Source organism: Capra hircus, chromosome 18 (genome assembly GCF_001704415.2).
Source record: "Capra hircus breed San Clemente chromosome 18, ASM170441v1, whole genome shotgun sequence".
NCBI lineage: Eukaryota > Metazoa > Chordata > Mammalia > Artiodactyla > Bovidae > Capra > Capra hircus.
The window spans coordinates 52,499,004-52,522,887 of NC_030825.1; the positions used below are offsets into that span (position 1 = coordinate 52,499,004).

A 23,884-nucleotide genomic window follows, 5' to 3' on the forward strand; every position below is an offset into this window, starting at 1 on the left:
TGTATGGTTGTGAGAGCTGGACCATAAAGAAGGCGGAGTACCAAAGAATCCATGCCTTCAAACTGTGGTGTTGGAGAAGACTCCTGAGAGTTCCTTGGATAGAAAGGAGATCAAACCAGTCAATCTTAAGGGAAATCAACCCTGAATACTTGTTGGAATGACAGATGCTGAAGCTGAAATTCTAGTATTTTGGTCATGTGATGCAAGTTCAGTTCAGTTCAGTTCATTCGCTCAGTTGTGTCCAACTCTTTGCAACCCCATGAATCGCAGCACACCAGGCCTCCCTGTCCATCACCAACTCCCAGAGTTCACTTAAACTCACGTCCATCAAGTCGGTGATGCCATCCAGCCATCTCATCCTCTATCTTCCCCTTCTCCTCCTGCCCCCAATCCCTCCTGGCAAACAGCTGACTCATTGGAAAAGTCCCTGATGCTGGGAAAGATTGAGGGCAGGAGGAGGAGAGCATGTCAGAGGATGAGAGTGCAGGATGACATCACCGATGCAATGGACATGAACTTGGTCAAACTTCGGGAGATGGTGAGGGACAGAGAGGCCTGGCATGCTGCAGTCTGTGGGGTCACAAGAGTCGGACATGACTGGGCAACTGAACAACAACAACAACAACAAGAGCTGACTGCCATCCCCCTCCCCAAAGTGATAATCCCTTCCTCTGTGGGCAGTTCTTGAAATGAAGCCCATGAAGTTCTTTAAACATACCTGCATTTTAAAAATTAGGTATTACTTATGGACCTAGACAAGTAGTTGTTTAGTTACTTCTATTAGGTTCTCTGTCTCGGAGAAGGCAATGGCACCCCACTCCAGTACTCTTGCCTGGAAAATCCCATGGACGGAAGAGCCTGGTAGGCTGCAGTCCATGGGGTCGCGATGAGTCGGACACGACTGAGCAATTTCACTTTCACTTTTCACTTTCATGCCTTGGAGAAGGAAATCGCAACCCACTCCAGTGTTCTAACCTGGAGAATCCCAGGGATGTGGGAGCCTGGTGGGCTGCCATCTATGGGGTTGCACAGAGTCGGACACAACTGAAGCGACTTAGCAGCAGCAGTAGGTTCTCTGGTAGCTCAGTGGTAAAGAATCCTCCTGCCAATAAGGAGACACGGGTTCAATTCCTGGGTCAGGAAAATTCCCTGGAGGAGGAAATGGCAACCCACCCCATTGTTCTTGCCTGGGGGAAATCCCATGGACAGAGGAGTTTGGCGGGCTAGAGTCCATGGAGTCCAAAAGAATGGGACACAGTTGAGCACGCATACACTCACGCAGTAGGATCTCTGAAGAAGAGCTTTCCAAAGGAACTGGTGGTGTAGGGTAAGGGAGTTAAGAGAAGGCAAGGTTTGGAAAAAGAACGAGACTGGCACTTTACAGGAACAGATCACTTTTAATGAGGCGAGAAGGGGCAGCAGTCAGATTAGTGAGCTGCTGCACTAACCCAGGATACAGGATGCTTGGGGCTGGTGCACTGGGATGACCCAGAGTGATGGTATGGGTAGGGAGGTGGGAGGGGGGTCCACGATTGGGAACACGTGTACACCTGTGGCGGATTCATGTTGATGTATGGCAAAACCAATACAGTATTGTAAAGTAAAATTATAAAAAAAAAAGACTAAGTATATATAGGCATATATGTGGAAATCTACTGTCTCAAGGGGGCCTGTTCTCCAAGGTTGTTCGGAGTAGTTATCTCTTAAACAGCTAGGGCAAGGAATTCTGGAGATCAGCCAGAGGCTGGACCCACTGGAAGCTGGGCGTAATCAACCTTAATGTCCATTTTCTTTTTCCTTCGGTGACAGAGTTCTTTGTTTTGCATAGAATGGTGGGGAGGACGCAGAGGGGTGTTTTAACTCCAGGCTATTTTGAGCCCTGTAACTTTCCTTCAGGTGGTCTTCTAGGTAAGCATCAAGGTGTTTACCTTTGACAACCTTGAGAGGGGACAAAGCTGTCGAATTTGCAGTCCTAACTCAATTATATATGTATTTCCTGTGGATATTGAGTTCCTACTGGACTTTGAAGAGCTAGGAAAAGCTTTTCCTGTTCTTCTCTCTTCTTTTCTGACACAGGCATTTCATTGAGAAGGACATAACTTGCAAATGTGTGGCAAATTCAAGTTAGACTCCAATAGGCCAGGACTGGGGCGGGAAGCACAGTTTACAATAGCTGAGACATAGAAGCAACCTAGGTGTCCATCACAAGATGAATGGATAAAGAAGCTGTGGGACATACATACAATGGAATACTACTCAGCCAGTGTGCTCTGAATAAGCAAATGGTGAGGTCTAGGTCAGCAAATGGGGAGGGGCAGAGATTCTGACAACTGTCTCCCAAGGTCCTCTTTGCCAGTGTTCAATGACCAGGAAGGTGGGGTTTCCCACAGACCTCCTCGTGGATGTGCCTTTTCATCTGTTGACACTGAACGAAAGGGCTGTGACGAGGCAGCCTGGAGGAGCCTTGTTAGAGGATTACAGGAGAGCTGGGGAAAGACTGTCTTCCATTTTCCCTAATGGTGAAAGAATCTCCTGATGATGGAATGAGCACCTTGAGACAGCCGCAGGGTCACGAGCGCTGCCTCTTTTTTACATTGCTTCTCCTTTTCGTTTCTCTTCTTCTCTCCTCCTCCTCCCTCCTCTTCTTCACTTCTCCATAAACTGTTTCTGTGGCTGTTGGAGATGGGGGACCTGAAGTTGCTTTCTTTGACTCCTGGGCATCAAAGTTCAGAGAAGACTGTGCAACTTTGTCAGTCCGAAAGGCATCAGCAGTGGTTGTTTAAGTCAGCGTCATGGGCCAGGCCCTCACCATGTCCGGGGTGACTCAGCATCCCAGGCTTTCATCCCTTTGAAACTTTTAGCTTCAGAGAAAGGCTTTTATTACCCATTTTTTTCTGCTTGCTAACGTTCTGTTGGGTGATCATTAGAAGAGATAGATTATGAAATTCTACAATGGATATGAAGGAGGAAACAGAACAGGCTCTATCTTGAAAGCAGGACTCCATCTTGGGCTGGACTGTGGACTTTGAGCTATATGCCTAGTATCTATGGAAACTTCATACCAACTGGAAAACCAGGCCCCCGGAAGGAAGAGCCCCAGGCCTCTCCATCGCCTAAAAAAACCCCTAATTATCTGTGTAACCGAATAGAATCATACATTCTATTATGCTTATTGGGGTATGACCACAAGCCTATTGATAAGGTATATGAATCATGGGTTAACTTTGATTGTATATTTCTTTTTCCATTGTTCAGACTAGTGTCAGGGAATTTTGGGGAGGTGGGTTTGGGCATGTATGCTTAGGGTATATAAGGTTTTCACAAAAACTGGTCAGAGTCCTTGGCTAAGAGGAGGCTCTGCCTTGGGCCCGCTGGTGTAATAGACTGCACTCCACTATCTGCATTGTCCTTCTAAGTGAGTTTGTTTCCCAGAACGTGTGGCTACAACAGACGCAATGAAACAGCAATGAGAATGAATTAAGCACAGCAGCACACAATGCGATGGACGACTCTCATAATGTTGGATGAAAGAACCAGACACGCCTAAGGACACACTGTGTTTTTCCTATGTGGAAAAGCATGAACAGGCAGACCTATCTCATGCATGGGAAGTGAGGATGCTGGTGACTCTTTGAAGGGAAGTAACTGGAGGTCTTCTTTACGGTAGGAATGACATATTGATTGATTGATTGGGGTGTTGCTAACATGGACTGTTCAACTTCCGAAAGTTCATAGATGTTTTTAGAAATGGGTTTTTAACGTTTCATTTCTGGCTGCGCTAGATCTTTGTTGCTGCAAACAGTCTTTCTCTAGTCGTGGGTAGCCGGGGATCCTTTTCATTGCAGTGTGCGGGCTTCTCATTGTGGTGGCTTCCTTTGTTGCCTTGCCTGGAGAATCCCATAGACAGAGTAGCCTGGCAGGCTATAGTCTATTTGGTCACAAAGAGTTGGACACGACTGAACGACTAACACTTTCACTTTCTGCAGAGACTGAACCCTGTGTTCCTGCAGCTGTTGACCTTCAACACCCCCTGAGGGAATTCAGGGGGGCATGAGGCACTCTGTGCTCCGAGGAATCTAGTGGGGTAGCTGGATATTTTCAGAAACTGATTTCATGATTCCCATCCTTGCATCTCATCTCTAGAAAAGCACTAAATCCTATCATGATGACATCACCTCCTCGTGTCTAGCAGAAAACCTCTTATAACGTGAGCACTTAATTGCCTTGAACTCCCCCTTCAACAAAATCTTATATATTGACCTTCCCCGACTGCCTCTTCAGAGCAGACTATCAGAGCTATCTGAGGCGCTGCCTCCCGGGCTGCAGTCCTCATTTTGCCCCCAATGAAACCTAACTCACAGCTCTCACGTTGTTCACCTTTTCTAGTTGACACTCCTCTAAATCAGATGTGGGTGGGAACAGCCATGTCCAAAAGAGAGGCGGGTACAGGAGGCATGAAGAACAGGGAAGAGGAGACCCATAAAAATCAGTGCCGAGAAGCAGGGCTTTAGGAAGACTGAGGAGCAGATCCAGGCCAGAGATGGAGATGAAGTCTCCTTCCCTCTCCCAAGCAGGGCAGTCAGCCTCGGAGAAAGCAGAACAAGAGGAGAGGCGGCCTACCCTACAGTTTATTTGAAAAAAAGAAAATACATCAGGGCTCCTATCACAGCCAGACCAACCAAGATTCCAATCATGATGCCGACAATGGTACCAGTTGTGAGGTCAAACCAAGAGTCTGTCATGGAAAGAAAAGAATACAATGAATGAAAGTGACATCATTTTACAGTGGGAGGTGCTCTACGCAAGAGCTGTCAACATTGAGTAGTCTCTACTTGTGCCTGCAAAATCAATTTTCTGTGGGAGAGCTGTTGTGTGGTGATTAGGTGACGAGATCCTTGTGATTTTTTTTCTCTCTCCATATATTTCCAGGTTGGTGACCAGAGCTGCCTCAGTTCCAGTCTGGCCTTTTCTGCACATATATTTCCAAAGGCTTTGGAGATGTAAGAAGGACTGATGGTTATTTTTGTATGTAACTATTTCCCACCTTTTCATGGTTTTGTATGTTATAACTTCCCACCTTTTCCTGGGGCTTCCCTGGTGGCTCAGATGGTAAAGAATCTGCCTGCAATGTAGGAGATGTGGGTTTGATCCCTGGGTCAGGAAGATCCCCTGGAGGAGGAAATGGCAACCCACTCTAGTATTTTTGCCTGGAGAATTCTATGGACAGAGGAGCCTGGGGGGCTACAGTCCATGGGATCGCAAAGAGTCAGACATGACTGAGTGACTAGTCCATAAATGAGTCTTTTGGGCCTAGAAAAAAAACCAACAGTTTCAAAGGCCCTTGCTGAATCATCTAACTTCGGAGAAAACAAAACAGAAATTTAGGTCCCACTCTGATGCTCCAGGCCAGCTGCATCTATCTGGGACTTATCACCCCCTGTCCAGAAACCTTCTACCCCCTACACCTGCCCAGAAGACTTATCACCCCCTGCCCAACTACAAATGTCATCTCAACTAAAGAATACCCAAAACATCCCACCTGATTAATGTTTCCCTTATCGCTTCCACAAACCTCCCATAAATATGGAGCCTCCCTGATCCCTCTCCGCGCTCAGCCTGGTCGTTAGGCTGACTGTCGCCCCTCCTTGCCTGAATAAAGGTAACCTACTTCTGTTGAGGTTGTCTTTCCTTTTTCTGCCTCGGCCCGAACTATACCTTACAGCCCACACATCACTTCCCACCTTTTCATGACTGCATCTTTCTCTGGGTACCAAGTGTGACAGCTATGAATATGTGCCTCTCAGGTGTCTCGTGGTGGGCATTTATTGATGGAAAGCCCTCTGAATTTACTGCCCCTTCGCACAGAGAACACCCTTCACACTGGCTCCCAGTAAGGATGTGAATTCAATAATCCTATGAGAAATGATAGGGCCTTCCCTGGTAGCTCATCTCCCTGCAATGCAGGAGACCCTGGTTTGAATCCTGGATTGGGAAGACCTGTTGGAGAAGGGATAGGCTACCCACTGCATTATTCTGGCCTGGAGAAGCTCTATACAGTCAGCAAAAACAAGACCAGGAGCTGACTGTGGCTCAGACCATGGACTCCTTATTGCAAAACTCAAGACTTAAATTGAAGAAAGTAGGGAAAACCACTAGGTCATTCAGGTATGACCAAAATAAAATCCCCTACAATTATACAGTGGAAGTGACAAACAGATTCAAGGGATTAGATCTGATAGACAGAGTACCTGAAGAACTATGGATGGAGGTTTGTGACATTGTACAGGAGGCAGTGATCAAGACCATCCTCAAGAAAAAGAAATGTGAAAAGGAAAAATGGTTGCTGAGGAGGCCTTACAAATAGCTGAGAAAAGTAGAGAAGCCAAAGGCAAAGGATAAAAGGAAAGATATACCCATCTGAATGCAGAGTTCCAAAGAATAACAAGGAGAGATAAGAAAGCCTTCCTCAGTGATCATTGCAAAGAAATAGAGGAAAAAAATCAAATGGGAAAGACTAGACATCTCTTCAAGGAAGTTAGAGATACCAAGGGAACATTTCATGCAAAGATTGGCACAATAAAGGACAGAAATGGTATGAACCTAACAGAAGCAGAAGATATTAAGAAGAGGTGGCAAGAATACACAGAAGAACCATACAAAAAAAATCTTCATGACCCAGATAACCACAATGGTGTGAGCACTCACCTAGAGCCAGACATCCTGGAATGCAAAGTCAAGTGGGCTTTAGGAAGCATGACTACAAGCAAAGCTAGTGGAGGTGATTTAATTCCAGTTCCAGCGACTGAATTGAACTGATGAGAAATGATCTTCCTCCATGGGTGACTTTAGCTCAAGGACTCCCCATCAGCTTTGCAGACACTCTTTAAAACTGCACTGCAGCCTAAAACTTCCTTCCTTCTCTTTCTTTTTCACTTGGGGCAGATATGCCTTGTGGTCTGAGGACCTTCCCAGGCTCCTCCCACGCCTGCCCCACTTTCCTAAACAGGCATTCTCCCAGTAAATATCTTCTATGTCTAGTCCCATCTTGGCTGCATCTCAAGGATGAAAAGTACACCAGACAAGAAAACTTGCAGTCAAATCCTTTTTTTGTTCCCTCTCCCATATTTAGTCAGGAACATGTTCCTATGAGTCTTTTGTTTTATTCTTTCCCTCCCTTCCAATATGTAATATTTTTTGCATCACTTTGTTTTTTATTCCTGTTTTCCTCACTAGTCAACTCAAATCTGAAGATGAATGCTGATGTTAGCTATTGTTATGAGGTACTTATTATATGACAGACTCTCTGCTATATACTTTACACATATCACGTATGATTCATATAATAACCCTGCCAGGTCAACATTCAGTTCAGTTCAGTCGTGTCTGACTCTTTGCGACCCCATGGTCTACAGCACACCAGGCTTTCCTGTCCATTACCAACTCCCAGAGCTTGTTCAAACTCATGTCCATTGAGTCGGTGATGCCATCCAACCATCTCATCCTCTGTCGTCCCCTTCTCCTGCCTTCAATCTTTCCCAGCATCAGGGTCTTTTCAAATGAGTCAGTTCTTCAAATCAGGTGGCCAAAGTATTGGAGTTTCAGCTTCAGCATCAGTCCTAATGAATATTCAGGACTGATTTCCTTTAGGATTGACTGGTTGGATCTCCTTGCAGTCCAAGGGATTCTCAAGAGTCTTCTCCAACACCACAGTTCAAAACCATCTATTCTTTGGCACTCAGCTTTCTTTATAGCCCAACTCTCACATCCATACATGACTGCTGGAAAAACCATAGCTTTGACTAGATGGACCTTTGTTTGTCTCTGTTTTATAATATGCTATCTAGGTTGGTCATATCTTTTCTTCCAAGGAGCAAGTGTCTTTTAATTTCATGGCTGCAGTCACCATCTGCAGTGATTTTGGAGCCCAAGAAAATAAAGTCTGTCACTGCTTCCACTGTTTCCCCATCTATTTGCCATCAAGTGATGGGACCAGATGCCATGATCTTCGTTTTTTGAATGTTGTGTTTTAAGCCAGCTTTTTCATTCTCCTCTTTCACTTTCATCAAGAGGCTCTTTAGTTCCTCTTCACTTTCTGCCATAAGGGTGGTATCATCTGTGTATCTGAGGTTATTGATATTTCTCCCGGCAATCTTGATTCCAGCTGATGCTTCATCCAGCCTGGCATTTCACATGATGTACTCTGTATATAAGTTAAATGAACAGGGTGACAGTATACAGCCTTGACATACTCCTTTCCCAATTTGGAACCAGTCTGTTGTTCCACGTCTGGTTCTAACTGTTGCTTCTTGACCTGCATACAGATTTCTCAGGAGGTAGGTAAGGTGGTCTGGTATTCCCACCACTTAAGAATTTTCCACAGTTTGTTGTGATCCACACAGTCAAAGGCTTTTGTGTAACCAATAGAGCAGAAGTAGATGTTTTTCTGGAATTCTCTTGCTTTTTCTGTGATTCAGTGGATTTTGGCAATTTGATCTCTGGTTCCTCTGTCTTTTCTAAACCCTGCTTGAACATCTAGAATTTCATAGCTCACATACTGTTGAAGCCTGGCTTGGAGAATTTTGAGCATTACTTTGCTAGCGTGTGAGATGAGTGCAATTATATGGTAGTGTGAACATTCTTTGGCACTGCCTTTCTTTGGGATTGGAATGAAAACTGACCTTTTCCAGTCCTATGGCCACTGCTGAGTTTTCCCGGTTTGCTGGCATATTGAGTGCAGGTCAACATTATTTCCACTTAACAGATGAAAAACCCGAGACTTCCAGTGATGATAAAAAAAAAAAGAAGGTACCCAAAGTCATATAACTAATAAGAGGTGGATCTAGTGTAGTCCTTGACGGTAGGAATACCTGATTTTATAGAGCCCAATGGTAGTAATAGTAATAATAGCATCTAACAGTCATTGAACATTTCCTCAGCGTGCGGCATTTTACTAAGGGTTCAACTGAATAGTATGTTAAATCTTTGAAACAATGACATGAAGCAGAGACCTTAGTATGATTTCAGTTGAGGACTCTGAGGCTCAGTGAAGTTAAGAATCTCATGCAAGAATTTATAATTGTAAATGGTTACCTTAAAAAAGAAGAAAGATCTCAAATTCACAACCAAACGTTACAGCTGAAGGAACTAGCAAAAGAAGAACAAACCATACCCTAAGCTAGCAGAAGGAAAGACATAATAACCATTAGAGTGGAGACAAATAAAATAGAGAATAGAAAAGTAATAGAGAAATAAAACGAGAAACTGGTTCTTCAAAAAAGAATAAGAAAGGCTTCCCTGGTGGCTCAGTGGTAAAGAATTTGTCTGCCAATTCAGGAGACATGGGTTTGACCCTTGATCTGGGAAGATCCCACACACCGCAGAGCAGCTGAGTCTGTGCTCCACAACTACTGAGCCTGTGCTCGAGAGCCAGGGAGTTGCAACTACTGAGCCCATGGGCTGCAACTACTCAAGTCCGTAGGCCCTAGAGCCCATTCTCCAGAACAAGAGAAGCCACCGCAGTGAGACTCCCGTGCGCTGCAACTAGAGAGTAAACCCCACTCACCGCAGCTAGAGAAAAACCAGCACAGGAATGAAGGCCCAACACGGCACAGTAAATAAATAATTGGGGGGAAAAGATGAACAATTCTGACAAAACGTTAACTAGACTGATCAAGAAAAACCGGGAAGATTCAGATTACTAAAATCAGCAAGGAAAGTGGGGACATTGCTACTAATTCTCAAGAAATAATGAGTTATAGGAGTATTATGAATAATTGTATGCCAACAAATTGCATAACTTCGGTAAAATGGACAAATTCCTAGAAACACAGATGCTACCAAAGTGGAATCACAAAGATTGTGACCCCATGGACTGGAGCCTGCCAGGCTCCTCTGTCCATGGACTTCTCCAGGCAAGAATACTAGAGTGGATTGACATGCCCTTCTCCAGGAGAATCTCCCTGATCCAGGGATTGAACCTGCGTCTCTTACATTTCCTGCCTTGGCAGACAGGTTCTTTACTACTAGTGCTACCTGGGAAGCTCCAGTGTTATAGAGGCTGTATATTAAAACCCGCACCTAACACCATTCTAAGTGTGAAAGACTGAAAGTTTTCCCTCTAAGATCAAGAACAAGATAAGGATGCCTGCTTTTGCCACTTCTATTCAAAACAATATTAAAAGTAACAGACAGGGCTTCCCTGGTGGCTCAGTGGTAAAGAGTCCGCCTGCCAATGCAGGAGACACGGGTTCCACCCCAGTCTGAGAAGATCTCATATGCAATGGAGTAATTAAGCCTGTGCGAAAAAGCCCACACAGCTACAAAGACCCAGCCTGGCCAAAAATAAGTAAAACAATTATTTTAAAAATTAATTAATAAAACAGTGCCCATTGCATTAAGAACGTATATCAGGTATCTCATTTAATTCTAATAAAACTTTGTGAATTACAAAAAATAACTTTTTAAAAAGTAATGGACCAATTTGGTGCCAAAGAAAATAGAAAAGATACTGAAATTGTAAATTAAGAAGCAAAATTAACTATTTGCAGAGGATGTGGCCTTATATATTAACAAAACCCTAAAAATTTCACGAAAAACTGTTAGGTCTAATAAACAAATTTGATAGAGCTGCAGGATATGAAACCAACACATAAATGCAGCTGTATTTCTATATATGAACAGTGAACAACATGAAAAGAAAAGTTAAAAACTTCTCTGTATATGTTGTACGAAGGAGATAAGGCTAACACTCACTCCCCTTGACAAAAATGGCAGAGGCCTCTGGACCTGACAATATGCATACAGTTAAGGAATTGCTACCTGAATCATAGTATCTAACCATCATTTCTATAAAAATAAATTCCACTTATAACAGCAGCAGTAAGAATAAAATTTAGGAATTTTGGAGCTGACAGACTTGTACAAGAGAAACTAAACACATTTTTTTTCGAAGGGAAACATAGAATAAGAAATTAAAGACATGAATAAATGAAAAGTGTTTATGGTCTAGAAGACTTAATGTTGCCTAGATGACAATACTCACCAAGGTGTTACTGGATATATGTGGGTAACAACTGCAAAACTTACTTATGGACTTACTTAATGCCACTGAGCTATAAACTCCAAAATTATTTACATGATAAATCTTACTTTTTTTTTTTTTTTACCATATAGTGTACCAGAAAAAAAAAATCTTGTGCAAGGTCACAGAGTAAATGCCAGCCCCAGGATTAGAAACTTACTGTATTTTTTTTTCTGTGTGTGTGTGTGTGTGTGTGTGTGTGTGTGTGCGTGTTAGTCATCCAGTTGTATCCAACTCTTTGCGACCCCATGGACTGTAGCCCACCAAGCTCCTCTGTCCATGGAATTCTCTAGGCAAGAATATTGGAGTGGGTAGTCACTCCCTTCTCCAGGGGAATCTTCCCAACTTTCAGGGACCAACTCGGATCTCCTACATTGCAGGAAGACTCTTCATCCTCTGAGCCACCAGGGAAGCCCCCCACCTTTTCTTTTCAGAGATGGAGCTATTAAGATTTTGCCATCTTTTTATTGTAATAGTCTCCTCACTGATAGTCTGCCTGCTGTGACCTTGATCCACTGTGCACCCTGTAGGTGGAGCCATCCTCTTGGGAAGAGGGAGCATGGGGCAAGCGGTCACTTACCTTTCACCTTCAGCTCAAAGATCTCACTTCTGTTGGAAGTGCCTATGTTGAAGATCTCACACTGATATTCCCCGGCATTTTCCTTCTTGATGGGGTCTATGGTGAGGTTCTTGCTGTCCTTGGACAGGAAGATGTTCTTTGCGGCTTTTAGTTGCTGCTTATTGAAGATCCACTTGATGCTGATGCCCGTTTCATTTGTGACACAGGTAATGACCACCCTGTTTCCTTTTTCCCTGACCATGGGGTCGTTGACTTGGATGGAGGGCTGCCGCAGCGGGCCTGTGGAGAGAATGAAGGAGGTGGCTGACTGAGGCTAGGTCAGCGGCCTGGGGCCAAGCTCCTTCCTCGGGTGTCTTACCCACTGCCGGGGCCTAGTGAGCTCTGTGAAGGTGACCCCAAGGAGGACCCTGAGCCTGTGAACAAGGCTGTGGGTCTCGCTTCAAGAGAGGATGTGTGAGGAGAAGGCTCCCTTTCCTCCCTCACCCCAATAATACCTGGATGACCCTGACCTTTCCATTAGACATCTCTGTAGTGCCTTCTCAATCCATGTGTACAGCATCCTCAGCCTGAAGTGAAACTCTTCCTGTGAACTTTGATGGATCCTTTCCTAGAACTTCCTTTGGTTCTAAAAAGTTTCAGGTCTCATTTGTTATATACGCTTCTGTGTATGTTACGGAAGACAGTTTTGCCACCCCTGTGTATCTGTGGGGCCAAGGGAACTTTACACAGAGCAGGAAAGGCAATTACTTCTCTTTAAAAAATTTATTACTGGCTTTCCCGGAGGCTCAGAGGTAAAAGATCTGCCTGCCAACGCAGGCAATGTGGGTTAGATCCCTGGGTGGAGAAGATCCCGTGGAGAAGGGCATGGCAACCCACTCCAGTGTTCTTGCCCGGGAAATCCCATGGACAGAGGAGCCTGGCGGGTTATTGTCGATGGAGTCAGAGAGTCAGACCTGACTGAGCAACTAAGCAACAACAACAAAATAATTTATTAGGGAATGAGGATGACCATGTCCAGTCTCCTGGTCTAGATGTATATAGTGACAGTGACCCTCTGAGCTTGGTACAATCTTGTTGGAAAGATTTCCAACCATAACCGCCCCTCGTTTTCCATCACTCTGCATCTGAGACATTAATGAGTTACTCCCATCACAAGATGACGACAGCTGAAGCTCATTTTCCTGGCGACCTGGGGAAAGTGGCTCGTGTTGGAGCCCCACAGAGGCTGCTGCTCCCAGATTGCTGAGTCCTTTACTATCACCTGGGAGGGTGCGCCCGGCCACAAGCCAGGCTGGGAACAGGGAAGTCAGTCAATTAGGGAAATATCTGTGGAAGGCTTAAGGGCAGGGGGTGGGGGCTTCCCCGATGGCCCAGCTGGTAAAGAACCTGCCTGCCAATTCAGGAGACAAGAGATGTGAGTTCGATTCGTGGGTCAGGAAGATTCCCTGGAGAACGAAATGGCAACCTGCTCCAGTATTTGTGCCTAGAGAACCCCATGGACAGAAGAGCCTGGCGGGCTACATTCCACGGGGTTGCAAAGAGTTAGAAGTGACTGAGCACACGTTTGCATCTAAGGGCAGGGAAGCTGTGCAGAGCAGGGCCAGTCCTTGACGGAATGAAGGAGAAAGAAGGTGAGAGACAGGAAGAGCAGGGAGCGAGAAATGTCCATTTACAAGCGACTTCAAAGTGGGGGTTTCAAGTGACTTCAAACATCCAGAGGTGCAAGAGCCCCACCACTGCCCAGAAGCAGGACCCCTGTCCCCCACTCCTGGAAACCCTCGCACGGCGGAGCAGCCCCACAGTCACCATGAGACTCGGCTCCCAGTGCGCTTTAGGGGAAGGTGATCAGGGTATAAAACACGGCTCCCCTCCCTGGAGAGACAGGAGGCAGGCGTGGCCAGAGCCTCCTAGGACTCTGCATCCAGATTCCAGTGCCTGAAGAGATCACAGATCATTCATCTGTCCTTATTCCTTCCACCCTTCCCTCCCCAAAGAGACACTGAGAGCCCGTTGCCTGTCAGGCCCTGCGCTGGCTGCAGGTATAGACTGGGGAGTGAGGAACTGAGTCCTTTCCATTTTACTCCAGTGGGAGTGACACCCAGCACCTCCAGTAACCAGCAAGTACATGATATCTGGTTCACTCAGTGCAAGGAGCTTGTCCATCGGCTACCTAAGGAGGGGAGGCCTGGACATTCCTGTCCCTGACTTGATGGTTGATGCAGGTAATTTAGTTGTAGAATACAGAGAAATAATGATTCTGTTTATTCAGAATTATTTCTCTGTATCCTTTTACTTCTCAGGTCACTCTCCCTCTGAGTTGGGCATGCCCAAAGAGAAAGGATCTGAACCAACAGCTGGCTGCTGCATTCCTAGATATTATAGGAAGGCCCCCGGGATGGAGGAGAGGTGGAGCTGTGCTGCTGGCCTGACCCTGATTGGCCAGTTATGTTCTGTGTGAAGAGCTCTGATTCACTGATTGTATCCCCCTATACCTCACTTTCTTTTCCATACAATAGGATAAATGGTAAATTATCTCTGGACTGTCGGTGTACTGAAATGTCCTTAAGTCATTCATAATCAATGACCTAAAGCTGCGCATAGTACTGTACTACTGTACTGTGCTAAGTCGTTTCAATCCTGCCCTACTCTGTGCGACCCCATGGACTGTAGCCCACCAGGCTCCTCTGTCCATGGGGTTCTCCAGGCAAGAATACTGCAGTGAGTTGCCATTTCCTTCTCCAGGGGATCTTCCCGACCCAGGGATTAGACCTGCGTCTCCTATATTGCAGCTCGTTTCTTTACCACTATCACCACCTGGGAAGCCCAAATCATTCATAATTAATTATCTAAAACTGAACATAGAAGAGTCGCCAAATAAACTGTTTACTATTATTTGCGTCCACAGGAGAGGGCTCCCTGAGCTGCCCGCTGCGGAGTGAGGAGCTGCTGGAGCGTCTTCTCTCCTCTGGTCCTTCGTGGGGATGCTGACCTTCCTCTGGAGTCTCCTCTGACCCCCAGGGGGTTGGCTAAGGGCACTGGGACCCGGCCTAACCTGCTCTCCATGCTGAGTCTCAGGGGAAGGACTGGACTCCACCCCTGCTCAGACGCGGCTCTTGGGACTGAGCCCTGGCCAGTGACCTGCTGAGAAACCTTGGCCTCAGGGATCTGGGGAATCATCCGCCCCAGTCAGCCCTGCCTGGGAGGCCAACACCCACCAGCGGCACAGGTTCCCCACGGTCGCTGGAGCCGGGACCCTGGGACGAGGTCTGGGAGGGGCTTCCCCGTGGGTCTGAGCTGCTCTGTCAGGGTCCCTCAGGGCCCTGCTGGTCCTGCAGGCTCTTCCTCAGGGTCGTGGTCGCAGGGAGGGAGCCGGGGGGCTGGACTGAGAGTGCTCTCCCTCTGCTGAGCCCCTCCCGTCAGACCGGCCTCCTTTCTGCAGTGTCTGCAGGGCCCAGATCCCCAGAGTGGAAGTCGGACCCTTTGGAGTTTGTCTCCACAGTGTGTGCCCTGCACTGAACGTTCAAACCCCAACACGGGACATAATGTAGAGGGAGATGGAGGCGCCATCCGGGTCTGTCAAAGCAGAATTCAACCGCCCCTTTCAGCATCCCGAGGTCAGAGAGGAAGCACTCACTGTATACTTGGAGCTGTCCAGAAGCCGAAACATTAGTTAAATCAGCCTTTACAGTGATCACGGTGTAGGTTCCTGCGTCTTGCTTCCTGACAGACTGGATTATCAGGGAGCCATTGGGTTTTATTGTCTCTCGACCAGTGTTTGCAGGCCCAGGTGTATGTGAATTTTCAATTACTTGGTAGCCTTCAATTGCAGCTTGTTGATCTACCCTGTTCCCTCTGAACCAGCCATAGCCGATGATAAGCCCTTCCTTTTCAAGGATGTTAAAAACGGCGACCGACCCTTCTGCAACAAGTGGGGGCACCGTTTCAACAGCGAGGCGGGCAGTGGTGGGCAGGGTCCAGAAGGATAAGAGTGAGACTAGGAGGGAAGGGAGAGACATCAGTTAATATTCTGACCTGTGTGGGGGATGGGGAAATGGTGCCCTGGGTTCTGAGTAGGTCTCTTCATCCCTCAGCCTTGGTGTGTGTTTTTATACTGTGTGTGTGTGTGTGCGTGTGTGTGCATGTGTGTGCGTGTATGTATATGTCCTGTTGGTTCAAGGTCAGCAGCATGACCCCCGTCACTTCAGCGCCCCTGGGCTTGTTTTTTCCTCTGCTTCCCCAGCTGTGCCCTGGCTCACTCCCTCGCTGCCCTCACACGCCTGCTCATACTCAGGGCCTCTTGGGAGATGCCCCTCACCCAGACCAGCTGCTGTAAAGACCCTCCGTGCTCACTGCTGACCCTCCCCTGCTTGGGTTCCTGCATGACACCTGTAGCACCTGCCAGCACACTCTCCATCTCTCTGCTTGTGCGTCTTCCTCCCCACAGAGCATGGCTCTGTGAGGGCAGGGGCTTGTCCGATTTTCTTGTACCCAAATTCCTGGTGAAGGAACCTCTACAGCCTGGTGTTTGTCAACTTTTAAGAGTTGTAGGGAAGGGTGTTGTTTAGTGTCCTGGTGTGTTGTTTCTGGAGTAACACCCAGACATAAATTGTTATTATCGTCATCAGTTTTCAACAAACTGCTCAGTGAAGAATAACTGATAAAACCTACAGCAGTTGAGTCCTCCTGCCCCTCGCCAGCTCTAGCTCATGCAGAATCTCCTGTGGCCGAGCCCCCTCCCTCCCCTGTTCCGCTGCCCTCTGCCCTCAGGTCTGAACAGAACCCCCTGTCCCCTCTCAGAGCCTCATCTCCCCCAGGGACCAGCCAGGCTCTCATTCTCCAGTCTCCACCCCCTCCCTGAAAACTGTCCCCCTCACCTGCCAGCAGGAGCCTGCTCCAGGGGACATGCCGCCTGCTTGCAGGGCCTGACGGGGGCTCCATGGTGCCTGTGGTCTGCTGTGTCCCTCTCTCTGTGAGGAGAACTTCTGGTCCAGAAACGCTCAGAAACCCTGCAGTCCTTGTGTGAGCTCTGCTGTCCTTTCCCCTGTGTGCTGGGCTTCCTCCGGGGGCAGAAGCACTTCGCTGGGTCACGTGGCCCGGGGGGCCCCCCCTGCCTCCCCTCTCCTCCTCCCCCCTTCCCCCCTCTGTCTGTATTTCTGTTCCCTAACTCTGCTGAGTCCTCTGCCTTCTAGAGCAGTGATTGTCCATCTACACACACACACACACACACACACACACATCTACACACACCCCTACACACCTACACACACATTCCTACACACAATCCTACACACACACACTCCACACACCTATACACACACACGTACAAACACACATCTACACACACCCCTGCACACACACCCAATATACACACCCCTATACTCACACCCCTACACACACACTTGTGTGGACAAGCACAAACCTGGGGTGTCCAGTTCCGGGGTCCCCACTCCTCTGGACCAGACGCACACTCAGCCTCCTCCACAGCCCTCCTTCATCCCCTTCTGGCTTTTCCCTTCAGAGCAGGAGCCTGGCAGGGGAGGCGCATCAGGAACTTCTATCACAGGGACGTCATCCCCACGATGCATGGGAGTCACCTGTGGCGCCTCATGAAGACTGCAAACCCCCAGGTGACACCTTTGAAATGTCTTAGCAGCCGCTCAGGTCATGTGCTTCCCCAGCCTGGCTGAGACTTCATAATATGGGGCGGGGCAGCCTCTCCCCAACTTCTATGCACAAGGAGGGTCTGCAGAGCCTATTCAAATGCAGAGCCTGACTCAGCAGATGTGGGGTGGACCTGAGAGTCTGCATCTAACAAGTTCTCAGTTGGTGCTGGCCATACTGGACGGTGCGGCACACTTTCAATAGCAAGGCTGATGGTGACAAGTCAACTGAGAGGCCCACCCACCCCCCAGTGTCGGCCTCTGCCGTGTTCTGGTCTGGGGTCTGTCAGCACGACACAGACACCCCGGGATCTCCAAAATTGATGATAATTTCTGTGGTGACATAGAAACCCAGATGGGTGCCCCAGGTCTTCCCATTGTTCTCAAATATCTGAGAAGATTAAGGTCACAGATGACTCTGGAGGAGGGAAAGGGGTCAGCTGAGTGATGACTGGTGAGGGGGCCTGACCTCCACTTTTCGAGTGTCACCAGCCTGGCGTCTGTCAGAGGAGCTGCGGTTCTCAGGTGAGAAGGAAAAGGTTTCCTGCATGTCCTGGGGAGAGAGGAACCTGGCTCTGGGGGATGGGCTGACTGTGGGCTCCCTGGTCCTCGGAGGAAGTGTTTGGGGGAGACCCTCCTGCTTTGTTCTGTTGGCTGAGTCTTGGCTCATAAACTGTCCGTGTTCCTCCGTGCCGTTAGAGGCAGCCCTGTCACCCTGGCTGATTTTCCTGTGCTCACTGTGACCTTTCCCATGGGTCACAGGAGGGATGGGAGCTGGCATGGCAGGGTGTCCTTAGGCCCCTAGAAGGAGTGTGTGGCATAGAGCAGGCACAATAGGAGGGGCCCCGAGGGTCTGTTTAGAGGGAAGGATGGGTTTCAGGCTCCTTTTCCACCTCCTTCAGTTCAGTTCAGTTGCTCAGTCGTGTCCGACTCTTTGCGACCTCATGGACTGCAGCACGCCAGGCCTCCCTGTTCATTACCAACTCCCAGAGTTTACTCAAACTCATATCCATTGAGTCAGTGATGCCATCCAACCATCTCATCCTCTGTCGTCCCCTTCTCCTCCTGCCTTCAATCTTTCCCAACATCAGGGTCTTTTCAAATGAGTCAGTTCTTCCCATCAGGTGGCCAGAGTATTGGAGTTTCAGCTTCAGCATTAGTCCTTCCAATGAACACCCAGGACTGATTTCCTTTAGGATGGACCGGTTGGATTTCCTTGTTGTCCAAGGGACTCTCAAGAGTCTTCTCCAACACCACAGTTCAAAAGCATCAATTCTTTGGCACTCAGCTTTATAGTCCAACTCTCACATCCATACATGACTACTGGAAAAAGGTCCTTGATGGACTTTTGTTGGCAAAGTAATGTCTCCACCTCCTTAACCAAAGTGAAATTCGCCTGTTAATTTCTTGTATGTTCTCTGTATGACCTGATGATGCCCGCTGGAGTTCATGAGCAGACCTGGGGCCAGTGTCAGGATGTACCAGGTGTGCTGGGCAGGCTCCAAAGGGTGTGAGCCAGCCGTGAGCCCTGGGCAGAGGTGGGCTCTGACCCCCAGACTGGGGCTGGTTAGCCGGGGTCCTGGTCACTGTGGGTCCCCAGGTTACTTGACTCCATCCCAGTGCAGGTTGAGCCCAGGGAGTGGATGGGCATTACCCTGTGTTAGGAGAACCGTCCATCCAGGTGGACGTGTGCTCAGGAGGAGCTCTTAGTCACTGAGACGTCAAAGGAAGGGCTGTGGGGGAGTCTCTGGGGCTTTGGGGAGAGGGTGGCAGCCTGTGGGCTGGACCCCAGAAGGCCCTGTTCTTGCCCCTCTCACAGCACTGGGGCTGCACCCTAGTTCTCTGTGTCCCCATCAGTGGTCTGTTCTTGGCCTCCCCACAGTGTCAGGACCTGGGCAGCTCCATCTGGAGACTCTGTCACACAGGCTCCTCTGTCAGGGGAGGAGAGACCCCCATGGGACCCCAGCCCCTCTGAGATGGAGCAACTGCAGAAGCTGGGCTCCCCTCTTCCACCCTGCTCCGGAAGTTCCCAACTTCCCCCAGATGCCTGAGGAGGCTTAGATGTCTTCAGGGACCAGACCCAGGTGTCCCCACAGATTAGGGGCCTTGTGATGAGGAGCTGCTCCCCTTTTCCCATGAGTTCACACTGGGGCTCCCCCTTCCCCAGGGTGACTCCCGATGGGATGGAAGATCAGGAGTCTGAACCAGGTCAGGTCTCCGTGAGAAGGGGAAGGTCTCAAGCTGCTGGCCCAGGCCCTCCAGGGAGACTACAAGATTCTTCCCCAGTAGAGATAGAAGGGGGTGTGATTATCTAGGAATGAGCAGGAGTCTGACTCCTCACAGTTAAGCGGACCCTGTCATCTCCCTGGGTCAGGAAGATCCCCTGGAGAAGGAAATGGCAACCCACAGCAATATTCTTGCCTGGAGAATCCCATGGACAGAGGAGCCTGGCAAGCTCCAGTCCATAGGGTCACAAAGAGTTGGACACGACTGAAGCGACTTAGCTCTTAGCATGTCCTCTCTCCTGATTCCTGGAGGAATCAAGTCCTGTCGTGGAGCAGCAGCCGCAGACACTTGCAGGTCTCCTCCCAGGCTGATGCCAGTGCCCCTGTGTCCACAGGAAATATTCTCTGACCTCTAGGTGTCACACTAGGGGTAGACCATTGGGTGGCATCCCTCATCCATTTTATGAATGTTTATTGATCGTCTATTACTGAGTGCACACATACCGTTGAATATCTTGTCTGGCTTCCGTTTCATCCTTCCAGACATTGTTGCTAGAGCAGAACCTTCTGTTCAGAGCTCCCCGTGGTCTCAAATAAGTAACTGTTAGTCCTCTGTCCATGGGATTCTCCAGCCAAGAACACTAGAACAGGTTGTCATTTTCTTCTCCAGGGAAATCTTCCCAATTCAGGGGTTGAATCCGAGTTTCCTGCGTTGCAGGCAGATTCTTTACCATCTGAGCCACCAGGGAAGCCCCCGTCTCAAGGAAAACAAACCCATTTCTAAAAAGTAATCTAATTTATTTAGCTATGGCTGTGCTGGGCAGGCTCTCTCTAATTGTGGTGCTTGGGCTTCTCATTGTGGTGGCTTCTCTTGTTGCAGAGCTTGGCCTGTAAAAAGTAGAGCCTCAGTAGTTGCAGCTTAGTTGCTCCGAGGCACGTGCAGTCTTCCCGGACCAGGGATCAAGATTGTGTCTCTTGCCCTGGCAGGTGAGTTCTTTGCTACTGAGCCACCAGGGAAGCCCTGATAAACACATTTGCAGTCAGGGGCTTAATGTAGAAGTCCCTTGCCCTGGCTCTGCCCCCTGCTCTCCCAGTTGGCTCTCAAAGAAGAGTGAGTCCTCATTATAACTTCGCCTCCCATCCCTGAGTTGCCTGAGGTCTCACACAGCCTCCCTGGCACAACAGTCTGGGTTCTGGGTGCTCTTGAAGCTGAGTCGACCACAACCCAGAGCTGTAGTTGATTCTCCTAGTACTGGGGAGAAGGTCCAGGTGACGGCGCCAGGCAGTTTGTAGGAACTTGCTTGCAAGGCTTGACGACCACCACTTGAGGGAACTGGCGGGTTCCTCCCAGTGGCATCTTGGCAGGGGGCGCATATCAGGTGCTTGAGATGTTCGGGTGCCCACGAGACCTGAGGGTGGAATCACTGCCTTCCAGTAGGATTAAGATTCAGGAGTTTCCAATGTCCTGGACAGGGCTGGAGGTGAAGCCTATGGTTCTGGTGATGTTTTGGACTGAGCAAGTAAAAAAGCCAGAGACCCCCTGGGCAACTGCAGGGCCCTGCATCCCCTAATTAGCCTCCCAGTGAATTCAGGCTTCGTGGCTGAAAGCCAGCTCAGGGGGACAGGTGGGGGTGGCTTCTCTGTTGTCCTGAGGACCAGGGGAGCCCAAGCCTCAGCTTATCCTGCCGCTGGTCATAGGCAGTTGGCTCTGGGAAACGGCCCAGGAGCAACCTCCAGTTTTCTATTTGATTTTAAATGGAAATGAAAGTGAAAAGTAAAAATGTTAGTCAATCAATGTCAATCGTGTCGACTCTTTGCGACACTATGGACTGTAGCCCACCAGGCTCCTCTGTCCATGGGTTCCTCCAGGCAAGAATACTGGAGTGGGTTGCCATTCCCTTCTCTAGGGGATCTTCCTGACCCAGGGATCAAACCCACATCTCTCACATCTCTTGCATTCGCAAACAGGTTCTTTACCACTAGTGCCACAGGCAGCCATAAATTCAGTTCAGTTCAGTTGCTCAGTCATGTCTGACTCTGCGACCCCATGAATCGCAGCATGCCAGGCCTCCCTGTCCATCACCAGCTCCCGGAGTTCACTCAGACTCACGTCCATTGAGTCCATGATGCCATCCAGCCATCTCATCCTGGGTCATCCCCTTCTCCTCCTGCACCCAATCCCTCCCAGCATCAGAGTCTTTTCCAATGAGTCAAATCTTCGCATGAGGTGGCCAAAGTGTTGGATTTTCAGCTTTAGCATCAGTCCTTCCAATGGACACCCAGGACTGATCTCCTCTAGTATGGACTGGTTGGATCTCCTTGCAGTCCAAGGGACTCTCAAGAGTCTTCTCCAACACCACAGGTCAAAAGCATCAATTCTTCGGCACTTAGCCTTCTTCATAGTCCAACTCTCACATCCACACATGACCACTGGAAAAACCATAGCCTTAACTAGACTGACCTTTGTTGGCAAAGTAATGTCTCTGCTTTTGAATATGCTATCTAGGTTGATCATAACTTTCCTTCCAAGAAGTAAGTGTCTTTTAATTTCATGCCTGCAATCACCATCTGCAGTGATTTTGGAGCCCCCCAAAATAAAGTCAGCCACTGTTTCCCCATCTATTTGCCATGAAGTGATGAGGCCAGAATGTTGAGTTTTAAGCCAACTTTTTCACTCTCCTCTTTCACTTTCATCAAGAGGCTTTTTAGTTCCTCTTCACTTTCTGCCATAAGGGTGGTGTCATCTGCCTATCTGAGGTTATTGATATTTCATTAATCCCCCCTAAATATGCCTCCTGAACCTGAATGTGCCCTTTGTCCAAGGTCAGCCCCAATTTCAACTCCCCAGGGTCCTCTTTGCTCCTCTTCTAGCATGACCAGCCCACTAGAGGGCACTCACGCGCCTCTTTTTCCATCACCGGAGACAAATGCCCGTGTGTTCATTGCCACAACCACCAGCCCTCAAACACTCTCTAGATTTGCTCTGGGTGAAGCTCCTGGGACAGACATCAGGGTCCTGCAGGAAGAACCTCACGTGGAGCAGGTGGCAAGATGGACTGGTGACCTGGAGCCCACCCCAGGACCCAAGTCACTGATGAGGGGGACGGCTCCAGGCACAGTGGGCAGGTGGGCTGGACACGGGTGCCCAGACGCCTAGGCCACCAGCGTGGGCACTGGGGAAACGGCTGTGAACCTGCGGCCCTGTCACTCAGGATCTGCGCATGTGCCCTTGGCTGGACTGCTGAGGAACCTTCCAGAATGGACCCTCCACAGAAGGAGACGAGTCCTCCTGGGCACTTCAGGAGGCCTTGTGCTGGGAAGGGTCAGGGGAGATGCGTCTATCATTGCGGCACAGGTTCTCCCGGGGCCTGAGGGGGCAGCTGGGGTCCCAGGTCCGTCAACCCCAGATCAGGACCCGGGGTGCTGGGACGGGGAGGTCCTGCCACCCCGCCTCTCAGGACACCATTCCTGCATTTGATACCCCTCTCTACTCCCTGCAGTGCCAACCCCTCTGAGACCATCTGTCCACCACTCTTCCATCTCAGCCCTCACAGCATACTCTGAGTGAGTCTGTCACTCAGACTGTCCCCGAGACATCACGTGGGTCACTCTGATCCTTTGCTTTGACCCTGATGTCTGTCTGGGGCTGTGCAGGCTCCTGGAGTTTCCAGGACAGTCACAGTCCATGCACGCCTTCCCTGATTAAGCAAATGAATGTCTGAATGCCTGTGTGCCTGGCGCACCAGACTCTGCAATTGTAGGGCAGACAAAGTGGACACGGCCAGCTCTCAGGGGACTCACAGTCTAGCTGGGGTGACAGTAAGGAGCACTTCCACCCTCCTGAGGGCTTGTAGCACCAAACACCCTCCTACACTCTCCAGACCTCACAATTGCCCAGTGATAGGCACTCCTGTAATTATGCCCATTTTATAGCTCGGAAAGTTGAGGCAGGGAGGGAGGGAGCCTCGGTCCAGTGTACCAACCCTCACAGCCTAAGGCATCAGGGCTCCAAGGCCCGTTTCCTGATCATTGTCTTGCCTCTGGGCACTCGGTCCCGTCTGTGAAGCTGTGTCCTGCAGTGTGACAAGGAATGCCCTTGGGCCCCCGTCTGAGCTCTGAGCCTTCCTATGTGCGTCTGGAGCCAGCTGCACTTCTCCCCTTGGCTACTGATGATGTCTATGGCAGGGACGGTGATGAGTTTGGGGTCTCTGGGCCCGAGGGCTAAGTCAGCTTCTCTCCTGCAGAGGAAATTCCCATAGGTCTTCACTTGGATCGACACTCCTAATCCAGCAAGGATTCATGTGGGCCTGAGGCTGGCAGGATGTCTTGTCTGTCAGTT

At 49.0% G+C, this 23,884-nt stretch overlaps 1 protein-coding gene across 1 annotated transcript; it reads right to left on the bottom strand.

The window, feature by feature from the left end:
- Window positions 4,617-15,745, bottom strand: LOC102182532 (carcinoembryonic antigen-related cell adhesion molecule 6-like). The gene is made up of 4 exons (XM_018063183.1): window positions 15,083-15,745; window positions 12,335-12,362; window positions 11,661-11,939; window positions 4,617-4,735 (listed from the first exon to the last, which is right to left on the bottom strand). Exons 1-4 carry the CDS (start codon window positions 15,674-15,676, stop codon window positions 4,629-4,631), a joined length of 1,008 nt encoding a protein of 335 aa, XP_017918672.1. The 5' UTR covers window positions 15,677-15,745; the 3' UTR covers window positions 4,617-4,628.

Coding starts and splice junctions, on each gene's coding strand:
- LOC102182532 (XM_018063183.1), bottom strand. CDS start 15,676: ATGTCTCTCCCTTCCCTCCTAGTCTCACTCTTATCCTTCTGGACCCTG. Junction 11,940..12,334: donor GGGTGGCAAAACTGTCTTCC/GTAACATACACA, acceptor TTCTCTCCACAG/GCCCGCTGCGGCAGCCCTCC. Junction 4,736..11,660: donor CTTTGAGCTGAAGGTGAAAG/GTAAGTGACCGC, acceptor TTTCCATGACAG/ACTCTTGGTTTGACCTCACA.